Source organism: Xiphias gladius, chromosome 21 (assembly GCF_016859285.1).
Source record: "Xiphias gladius isolate SHS-SW01 ecotype Sanya breed wild chromosome 21, ASM1685928v1, whole genome shotgun sequence".
Lineage (NCBI taxonomy): Eukaryota > Metazoa > Chordata > Actinopteri > Istiophoriformes > Xiphiidae > Xiphias > Xiphias gladius.
The window spans coordinates 17,091,149-17,102,256 of record NC_053420.1 but is presented as its reverse complement, the minus strand read 5'-3'; the positions used below and the strand labels follow the sequence as shown (position 1 = coordinate 17,102,256).

Here is an 11,108-nt window from a genome sequence, read left to right as displayed (position 1 = left end):
GACAAAGCAAAGTGTGCATAAAAAAGAAAAAGAGCTAGAGCCAATCAGTGGTTAGATTGTAAGACCCACAAAGGGCAGGATAAGTGGAAAGGTATAAATATGAATGCTTTCACATTCAGATGAAGTTGCTCCCTATGGTCATCTGGCCCTGGTGAGGGTTTCCTCACCGCACTACACACATCATCCTTACCAGTTAATATCCTCAAAAAAAAAAAAAGACTAATGCATCAGGTAAGGCTTTTTCATACACATATCCTTCTCATCACCTCTGACATTCACAGCTATTTCATATTGTCTCTCACTATCCAACCTCGATGCTGTTTTATTACAAACCAAAATATGTCCATTGCATCCGAAAGTACCAAAAGTTAGCACTGAATGCTTCTTTACATGTTCTTTGATTTCCTGATTTAAGTCATGACTTTGCCGTTTTTATTCTGTTTTACTTCAGATAAGTTTTCAAATAGATTTGGGGAAAATAGGGATTTGAAAAAGAAAAAAACTGGGTTTTTTTTAATGAAAAAATAAGGTTTTGTTTTGTTTTGGTATCAGTACCACAACTCAGGTGTTGACACCGGTATCAAACATGTCTGGGCACCTCTGTCAGGATGAATATTTTACCCTCATAGACAAGCTCTCCCTTTAACCTAAATGAAGAAATATTCTGTTTTAATGAATTCAATTAAATGACCTCAGTCTGAAACTGTGATTTTTTGCACAGATGAATGGATTTTAATGCAAAAGGGAAACTATTTATGACATGTTACTTTTACAGTGGTAAAAATTGTCATCTTTCTTGCTTTGTGATTGTACCTGTCATGTACACATTTAAAAAGCTGAGCATCTAATATCCTCAGTGGTCAAAATAAGAGCAACATACACATGTACTGTACCAGAATGTTGGCAGTACTGTCATGTGAAGACCCAAATACATTGTATATATTTTACACATTTCTCACCAATCTGTAACAGTATAAATATGAATAGATTAATATAAATAGAATTTGCTGTCAAATTGTTTTATTATCTTCTGTCAACATGAGAAATGATTTTCTGACATAGTGCAAACTGAAGAAATTAATCGTAATGAAGTCCAAAAGTTATAGAATAAAAAAGAAAAATAAATGCAACATGAATGACAGTATACTTTTATTACAGTATTTAAGTCAATGTAAAACAGACAAAGCCATGATAAATAAGTATCACAATTTACATGTATTCTCATTTCCTTAACCTTTATAATAAAACCAAAAAAAAAACCCAAAAAAAAAAAACAAAGTGGAAAAGTAGAAAAAGGAGTAGGAAAATGGCTCTGTAACTGGCATTTGTTTGTTCCACTTGAGTTATGCACTTCAGTTGAAAACACCTGTCTGATCAGAAACACTCATCTCAAACCAGAGCTTTGACGATTCATTTTTCTTTCACACAATCAAATTATGGCAACATGTGCAACCAGTTTTAACAAATCAAGATTCTCTTGATGTAAAAATTCAAGCTTGTATGTACCATGTCTGAATGGTCCCAGGGGAAAAGTATGTAGGCAGCAATCAGGTGAGACACTCAGAAAAAAGCAAATAAAATTGAAATCATTTGCAAATGCAACAGAACAAAAAAGGGTGAAGTGTATCCCCTTCAGGTAAGAATTATTAGAAAGAAAGACATGTTTTTATTTGTACATACAGAAATTATGACTAAAAAGAACTCCCCCTCATTCCTTTCATCTCTCTGAAGAAGATAAACTTAAGAGATGAACACAAGGAATGTTATATTTATTTCTTAAAGGTGTCGAGCCCTGCCACTTCTTAACATTTAAAACATAAAATTTATTCCAAATACATTTCTTTGAAATTCAGAGTGAACATACTGTCTTGTAGTGCTTCCATGTCAAAGTTACTGACCATCTGTAGCAGGTAAGAGGCACACAGAGCAAACACCTGTAAATGTATGGTAGGAGTTGAGATTACGTCCACAAACAGAGCGGGATTTAGCATTGAAATAATTTTCAGCTATTTAATTTAAAAAAAAAAACAACAAAAAAAAAAAACTGTGGGTAGCATTAGTGTGGGAAAAGTCTAAGTGACTGAAATTACAATAATGCTAAAATTCTTAAAGGCAAAAGTTCATCACAAAAAGCATTTGATTGGAGGCCTGATCAAACTGTAAAACCCCACCGATCCAACGTGATGATTGAAAGTTGACACCTGGGCGACTTTTGAGAGTGAAATCCACCAGTCATCTTCAGTCTGTACAGATCGTGTAACATAATGCTTTCATCAAGTTTTGATCAGTGAGAGCACTGTCAGTGGTTTCTCTGAACTCCTGATTGAAACAGTTCGATTTTTTTAAAAACCATGAGGATGTCAGCCGTGGATGATTCTCACTGTAGCAGTTCTTCCCAGGAAATAGGTTTGGAGAAGACCTCCCGCTCCAGCCAAAGGTCATAGTTCATTTGGAAGTCTTCGGGCAGGTCCACCCGCTGTCCTAGAACACTCTGCAGACAGTTGTCTACAGGCAGGAAATCTGGATTGCTGTGGCTCTTGTCGTAGCGGCGACTGTTGAAACGTTCGATGTTGGCCCGCAGAGCGCACTCCTCGGCCTGGAAGTCCCAGGGACGGGCATCCAGATCTGCTCCCCGAGAGACAGCAAATCATATTTAGTGTACTTCTGCCTGCTTTAACAATTATTTGATTATCAGAATAGTTTGCCTTGATTTTCTGTCGGAACAGTCGACTAACGTCTCAGCTTTACTTGGACCAAATACGCTTCACTGCAAACAACTGGAAATGTTCTGCAAATCAATAAGCTGAAGCTTCTATCATCACTGAATTTAAACATACTCGCAGTTCTACTGTCTGAGGCGTGCTGTGCGGTTCACGCTTCCACTCACCATTTCCGTAAGCCCAGTCATCATTGAGGCGATGACGGACCTTTTGATAGATGGCGGACATGGTCTTCATGTTGCTCTTCCTCCACTGACGTCCCAGGTATTTGGTCTGCACTTTGAGCAGCTTGAGGACGTAGAGCTGCATCATGGCCTGCTTGACCTTTAGCGCCCTCTTCAGGATGGGAGCGGATTTAAACACCACCAACATCTGTGAGAGAAATGATTGGTGTTAAGAGCTATACCCTTGAGATTTTTTAGGCATGATTTATCTGTCATGGTAAATTTGATGTGAGGCGCTGTCACCATGGTTCTGGAGTGCTTCCACTTGGTCAGTTTGTTGAGAATCCTCAGCAGGTTAATACAGGAAAACAAATTCCTCCAGCAAAACTGATTGTTGTCTCCCGCTTCCTGAGAAATGATTGACGTTACAATTTAAAAGTTGGACATAAGCAGCCAATGCAATGCTGTGCTTCACCAGATGGCGACAAGTACAAAGTAGAAATGAAAAAAAAAAAAAAAAAAACTTACCAGACTCTCTGCAGTCAACTCCGGGAGCTCATGCACAACACAGTATGGAAAGTCAAGTACTGAAATGCTATTGGGGAAAGAAAATTGAGAGTAGTGAAATTGTGGAATGACATTTATTATAAACATGACTCATGACTTTTGTTATTTATAGAAGCCCTGAAAGTACCTATTCTTAGCTGTGATATAAGACATGATGTTCTGGTTGAAGAACTTCAGAATGAGGGGGATGCAGTTGGCGAACACCAGGTGTTGAGCCATGTACTCAAACTACGAAAACAGCACAGAAAGACATACAATATTCAGTTAAAAAGGGGCAATTTCCTTAAAATCAAAGTGAAATAAACAAAAATTAGATGAAGAAATGATTTAATATTTTGAAATATTTGGGGGAAATATCTAATACAGTTAGATGAAACACTGAATTGTGAGTTAACACGTGCGTGATATCCGTACCTGGTAGATGTGGTTAAGTTTGAAGTGTTTGAGCAGCAGCAGCAGGATTGCAGAGATGGCTTTTACAATGATCTCTTTGTGTCGATTGACATCAACACCAAGTTTCATACTTTGCAACACTGTGGTCCTGCAGAGTCAGACAGAGAAGATTAGTATCTCTTCAAGAAGCCTCACAAGCCAGAAAATCACCAGTCTTTACTCTTCACAGTGAATTGATAACCTTTTAAAGCCTGCAAGCCAGAACCATGGCTAATCAATCTTGGATTACTCCTTGATATGGTTACATGCCTACACTGATAACGTGTCTTTTTATAGTTCCTTACTGTTCTGCTGCTTTTTCATAAGGGGGAAGGAAACAAATTCCAGTAACATGATCTGTTTGCCTGCATTCACTTTGAAAAGTCAAGCAGATACTAGTAAACCCTCTCCATTTCACGTGTTAATGTATTTTTAATGTTGCTACTACAGTTAGGATATTTTCCTTGTTCAGAACATAACGTTGAACTGCAGAACGAACCAGTAAAAGCTGTTGAACCCTTTAAGAGGCACATAAGCACTTACGGCATCTCCTCCGGTAGCACATCTGCCAGGATGTTGATGGAGTCTGTTTTGGCTTTGGAGGTTGGAGCAGCTGCCAGCAGGATCTTCAGCAGAGCAATCTGAAATTCAGAGAGAGACGCCGTGTATCGAACCACCATGTCCAAACAACCATCTTATTATGTGAACTACACATCTCTCTCTCACCTTTACTGTAATAACGGTAGGCTAATAACAGGTTCATAAACTTTAAGTGCTGGAGTACTGGTGTTTATCAGATGTTTGTTACAGTTGCAGCATTGGACGTGAGTTACTTTACTTGCTTGGTTACTTAAAATGTAACTGCCTGATATTCTGTCACTCAATATTTCAGTGATGGCTAAGAGATCACAATGTAAAACTATACACTAAATAGTTATATAGTTGTATCCATTAAATCACCAAAAGTTTTAGTCCAAATGAGAGTGTAAACAGTAAATACTGTGTGAAGTGTCAAACTATATAACGGACTGTATTGAGTGATCCAAATCAGCATAAAATGCACGGCCCTTGAAATTACCAGCCCCGGACACACTGACCATGTATTGAGGCAAACTGGGCAGGATTCCCTGATAGAGCAGCTCGGTGGCGCACATCTCCACTTCCTCTTCACCCTGAAGACAAGGAAGCAGGAAACAAGAGACATGAAGGACACAAAATAATTTTACCATGACACGAAGGTTCAAGAGTTTACTTTGCAACATGTGATGTCAGTGTATTATATTGCTTATTTAGAAATACATATTTATTTATTACACTTATTACTACATATTACAAAAATGTTAGGTGACAAGAGTAATGTGTGTTTCCTGATTCAAAACCAGTTTTATTCAAAACAAATTAATATATTGATTTTTGTTTCCACTTACACCAGACAGAGGGGTTTTCTGAAACTCCTCCTCCTTTGCCATCTGTACCTCCGCTATGGAGACGTACTTGTGCTGGGGGAAAAAAATAAATAAATTACTTATTAAATTTATGTCCAGTAACACTATAACTATGCAGAATTCTTAAGATATTCTCTTGGTAAAAACAAAATTGATGAAATACTGTGAAAAATGTCATGTATTACCTGCTTTAACGTCTTGATGCTCTCATGAATTGGCCTGGGCAATCCAACGACTGTATCTGTATCACTGCAAGACATGCACAAAAAATAACTATGCTTTAATACATTATTTCAGCACACGTACAGAAAATAGTGAGAGGTATTTTTTGTTCAGTGTACAAATTTGATCTGTTAAGTCACTTTTGGTTGTAGCCAACGAAAAGCAAACTTACTTCCCGAGTGTGTAACCAATGAATTTACTTCTACTTGATTCCAGGAAATTTTCAATGTCCTTTTCCCTGTTGGAGCAAAGGCAATAATGTCAAAAACATAACGGGACTGTTAATCTTCAAATGTTTATCCTTGATTTGTGTACATGAGGAAGGAATAAATAAATTCTCCTCCTCATGTTTTCCTTAAAGATAAATAACAAAAGGCACATACAGTAATCTTTCCCCCAACACAAAAGTCATTAAAAATGAAGTATTATTATCCAGCCAGACTGAAAAGTACCTGACTTTAGGAGCCCACGGCAGACCTTTGGGGAAGGACACCCTCTCTGATGGAGGGTGAGGAATAGGTGGAGGCATCACCTCATCCCTTTCCAGTGGGAACGTTTCTGCCTCTATAGAGTTGTCGTTGTCATCGTTGTCATCCTCGTCCTCACGAGTGTCATCTGCCTTGTAAGGGTCCTTTTCATTGAATGCGTCCAGGTTGTCCTGTTTGATCAGGGCCTGTGTAACGAACAAGGAAACAGTAAAGACGTTGTGACATTGTGAGTGGAGCAGAACTGTTATTATTTCAGATGACTCCTGCCACTACACTCTTACTACTGCCCTAATGCAAAATGCAACTATTTAAGTGCATTGCTTATAGAACTATACAGTCAGCTTTAACCCACACTATCTTTGGTCTGAGAGCAGGGAGCAGCAGTAATAACTACCTTGTGTTCACGGCGTGCCCGTTTTTGTTGCTGCTCTATGAGGTCAGATGCAGATGCAGGAGGAGAAGCGGCCCTCATACTGCGTATAACCCGAATGCTGTCCTCGGGGAGAGGGGGGAGACCCAGTTCGTCACGCTTACGAACCTTTATGCTTTGGAGCTGGTCAAACCCTCCAAGTGTGAACTGAAATGGAACAGCGGATTTAACATGTCTCTCAACTCCAGATGTGACTTTTTTTTGGTTGCAGGATAATGTCGGAGAATTTAATGTGAGCAAACAGGAATTAGAGTTAACAGTCATGAACGGCCGATTTTCCATCTCTTACCAGTATGCTCTTCCACAACAGTAATAGCACCTTCTTCATTGGGAAGTGGGGGGCATGACCACTGCAGAACTTGGTAACCATACCAAACAGCATGACAGAAATGGGCTCGTTGTTGAACAGCGGAGATCCTGGATTACAGAAACCAGGCAATTACAGATTTTGTTTATTTCCATACAATGACTACAGCGTTAAATACTCTGATAAAAGTTACCTAGTTCTGTTCTGAAGGTTTCCCTGATGATTTTCCATTCAGGCCTGTCATAAGGGTCATCCTGTTGGATTGTTTCCACCATCAGGTACATTATGTTGAGCAGCACTCTGAGGTCTGTGCTATCGGCAAGGGAAATGGCTGGTTTTCTCACAGCACTACTACAGGCAGCGCTGTTACTGAAAGACAGAAAATGGATCGTATAATATTAGATTCACCACACAGAAATTTTGACACCAAAAAAATTCATTAACTTGGACCTTTACAAAACCTATACATATTTTTTTTCCTTATTGTGATCTTGCAAATCTAAAGCTGATTTTTTCCAATCGACACACATTTTTTGTTGATTGACTCAAGACTTTTATCAATCAAAAAGTTGAAAAAGGTAAAACCACATAATACCCTTGGTTCAAAGTCAGATTAAGTGCTGGCTCTCATACATGTTTAAGCTGTAGCACTTTTGAATGTCAATCAAGGTTTTCCATGTTTTCCACTAATATCTTATAGTGAAAACTAAGGTTTTCAGGATTAAGGTTCACTCCTGCAAGGCTAGAAAACTGATGGAAAACATACTCAATCTCCATGTTGAGCAGTTCCACCAGAGCAGAGAAGGTCCCAACGTCCAAGAGCAGAAAGATGTTGTATCTCATCCAGTGCTGCACCTCAGCCTCAGAGCTGCACTCTGCAAAGGTTCCTACAGAGAAAGAAAATGGGAATAACCTCTTTGATCAACGCCACTTCTAGCAAGATTTTCATTTCATTCAATTTTAATTCAAAATCACTAAATGCTAAGCCAAGGATGTGGACTGACCCTGAGCCATGTAAAGAATGGCTCTGGCAACCTTCAGCCTCTTCTCCCGGGCAATCACCTCCAGACTGTCCAAGAGGCGCATAGCGTGAGCTCTGTGCTCAGCTGCATCAAGCTCGGTCCACTTCTTATCAGACACTGAGGTACAGTAGAAGTGGCGATAATAAGCTGTTATAGGCATACTCTCATTTGCCAGGTTTCTAGGTACATCTAGCTAAAACTAATGCAGCCTAATACAACAGTCCTGCAATAAATCCTCCCTTCATGAAGGTTATAATGTTCAGTTTTTATTGAAACTGTTCTAGAGACGTGTTGATTCAATTATACGATCATTTTGGATCCTGTAGTGTGTGCATCTATTGCATTACACAAAGAAGTGTGCCTGTTATTTGAATAGGGTGGACAAAATAATAGGAAAACTTGTCAACATAATGTAATACAGTTTAACAGCACCACAGACCACATCCACCAAAATGATCATGCAGTTGAATCAACAACTCTTTAACACAGTTACAACAAAAATTCAACATTTAACCTTGTTGGATTTATTGAAGGAATGTTGTATTGGACTGCATTAGTTTTAGATAGGTGTACCTAATAAAACTGCTAACTGAATGTAGTTTCATCCTCTTAGCTGTAATAAATTGTTAATGATTAATTAATTAAGATTTGACTGAGTGTGTGTATAAGTTTAACTACCTACCATGTGTTCTGAATTCTTCCTCAAAGCACTTCCTATTAAGAGCAAACTCTGGTCCTTCAGTATAACTGTACAGCTCTGGAACAAACATACAGATTATATGAATAATCTGAGTTCAGGGGTACAAAATGGAGTCAGGAAATCTCTGTCTCCGTGATGACAAAATGTGACAACAAACCACACACCTGACAGCTCTGCAGCCCACTTGTCTGTATCAGCATATTCAAACTCCAGGTCTGGAGACTCGGACAACCCCTGTGACACATTACATGGTATTATGATTAAAGAAAAAATTACACTGGACAAAGAGCTACCAGTTACAAAATAATATATCTACCTGACCTGATCTATATCTACCACACACACACACACACACACACACACACACACACACACACACACACACACACACACACACACACACACACACACACACACACACACACCTTTTCTCACTTGTCCCTAGTGGTATCTAGCCATTAGTCAGGGTAATACACAGACCTCTCTATTATCCATTTTAGTGGCCCTTATGAAAACTGTTCTGTGAGCCTGTGAGTTATCCAGAGAAGGCAGGAGATCTTTCTGGAAAGACATGTTGCTGTTCAGTTTTTAAAATTTAATTTTTAATTGTTTTGAACAGCACAAACAACTAGTGTTTGATTAGATACCACTGGGGCTTGTGTGGGAAAATGTTTTCTCTTTTACCTTTTTTTATGATTTTGGTCAGTTCATCATCTAACTATCCAAATGTTGGTACACTTGTATTCTGACATGAGTTTTCCTCAACCTCGTAAATCACAATGAAATATAGAGCCACAAAGTGTAAAATCGAAAACATCAGAAAGTAGCAGGGCATGAGTAATTTGATGCTAAGACATTATTTTGGTTTAGAAGCACTGGCATATTATCAGCTTTTTTTTTTTTTTTAAAAGATACAGGTTGGACACCTTTATCCTGCTAAAAAAATTCAGAAAAATTGGAAAAGTAGTTCAGTTACTAGTTACTCTACAGATTCAGATTTTGTATACAAAACATATGATCAGTTTATAAATTATAATTTAATATTATAGATTTAACTATCGAACTGAATAGAACATATTTAAAGTTACCACCACCTGGACCAGCTGCAACATTAAAAAGCTGCTTAAATCTTAAGTTATCAGTAATAGTATCCGTAAAAACATAGTATGCGTAATAATAAAACATAATGAAAGAGGCAATTCTGCTGCATTATTACTAGTTTTACTTTTTATACTTCATTTACAAGTGCATTTTGATTACAAAACTACATTTTTAAATGCACAAGTTTTCGTTGTGATGGGGTTTATTTTACAATGTAGAGATTCTACTGCACCTTTAGTATAGGTGGTGCTTCCTCCACCACTTTAGGGGAGTCTATCATTTATAAGAACTGGCTGTTGATGATACATGAGGTTATGGCATACAGAGAAATTCCTATGAATCACATTTAGTGCTACAGTGGCTTAAGATGGGATTCTAATGTCTTCTGTTTGTGTGTTTTCTATGTATTGTCTGATTTTTTTTTCAAACCATTACAACAGAGCAGAGTCTGGAAGTGATTTTCTTGCACCATCAGAAACCATCAGAAATCTTTCACAGTCACTCGCTTTCCTTTCCTTACAAGGGTGAGGGCTTCATGTTATAGATATTTATATCTAAATTACATTACTACACCAGGCCAATGAATAAAAAAAGAGGAGCCTTTTAAACAGGACCTGAAAGATTCAGTTTTCAACAGGTCCCCAGGTTCCTGACAGACAGTTCATTCTGGCCTGTGGCTAGCTAACATCAGCTAACTAGCCTCCGCTCTGCTACACTGCAGTTCAACGTTATATAAATGGCCTACAAATAGACTACAAATGAAACACTGCAAATCTGTAGGTACATTAATTAAACAATTTCAAGAACCTCGGTTGCCGTTGTTAGTTTACGTTGCCGAGTCATGTTGGAAATGACAGTTAGGCTACATTAGCATGCCAGAGCTAAGTTAGCTACTGTTGTGTGTTACAGCAGTAACAAAAAAGGCCTTGTCTGTTTATGGTTAACTAAAAATCATAGACTCCTATCTACATACCTCTGAATCTTTTCTTGGGTTGCGGGTAAATTCGCCCCTGCTTTTGTTCGGTAGCATGGCTCTCTGTTTATTGTTTACAGGTAGCCCACCACCGTTCCCACCGATGTCCATTATTTTTTTTTTGGGCGCAGTGTCCTCTCGCGAGAACTGGTCTGCGAGACATCGGCTGTGCAGTCCGTCATATTTTATCAAAACTGTTGATCTTTTTTTTTTTGCCATACTTATTTTGGTGTTTGTTTCTTTGGCTCATAATCGTCTTGTCTATGTCTTTTCCCTTTTTAATTTTTCATTCCTTCTCTGGTTTTATACTTTAATGTGATGATGGAATTTCAATAAAACAAAGATAATCTCTATTTCTCAATGTTCCCACTGCAGCATCTACATCATTATATAGTACTCCTCTTCCCTGTGCATCATGTACATTATTCCTGGAATATTTGGCTCCAGGATATCTGTGATAATTTGATTCAACACAAATTAATTCAGGAAAATGCACCATGTAAACTTAATATTAGCTTTAAAAAAAAAAAAAAAAGA

General features: G+C 38.2%; 1 protein-coding gene across 1 annotated transcript; it reads right to left on the bottom strand.

The window, feature by feature from the left end:
• Window positions 1–1,171: 1,171 nt before the first annotated feature.
• Window positions 1,172–10,716, bottom strand: strip1 (striatin interacting protein 1). The gene is made up of 20 exons (XM_040116433.1): window positions 10,572–10,716; window positions 8,662–8,731; window positions 8,480–8,554; window positions 7,780–7,914; window positions 7,542–7,662; window positions 6,969–7,144; window positions 6,758–6,885; window positions 6,433–6,615; window positions 6,003–6,223; window positions 5,723–5,788; window positions 5,514–5,577; window positions 5,311–5,382; window positions 4,981–5,055; window positions 4,427–4,524; window positions 3,866–3,992; window positions 3,579–3,679; window positions 3,413–3,479; window positions 3,188–3,292; window positions 2,888–3,092; window positions 1,172–2,625 (listed from the first exon to the last, which is right to left on the bottom strand). Exons 1-20 carry the CDS (start codon window positions 10,680–10,682, stop codon window positions 2,378–2,380), a joined length of 2,448 nt encoding a protein of 815 aa, XP_039972367.1. The 5' UTR covers window positions 10,683–10,716; the 3' UTR covers window positions 1,172–2,377.
• Window positions 10,717–11,108: the final 392 nt, after the last annotated feature.

Excerpts from the sequence above, each read along its gene's own strand:
- strip1 (XM_040116433.1), bottom strand. The coding sequence starts at position 10,682 with ATGGACATCGGTGGGAACGGTGGTGGGCTACCTGTAAACAATAAACAG. Across the intron at positions 8,555-8,661 it reads GTGGGCTGCAGAGCTGTCAG|AGCTGTACAGTTATACTGAA; the intron begins GTGTGTGGTTTG and ends TGTTTGTTCCAG. Across the intron at positions 2,626-2,887 it reads TGACTGGGCTTACGGAAATG|ATCTGGATGCCCGTCCCTGG; the intron begins GTGAGTGGAAGC and ends CTCGGGGAGCAG.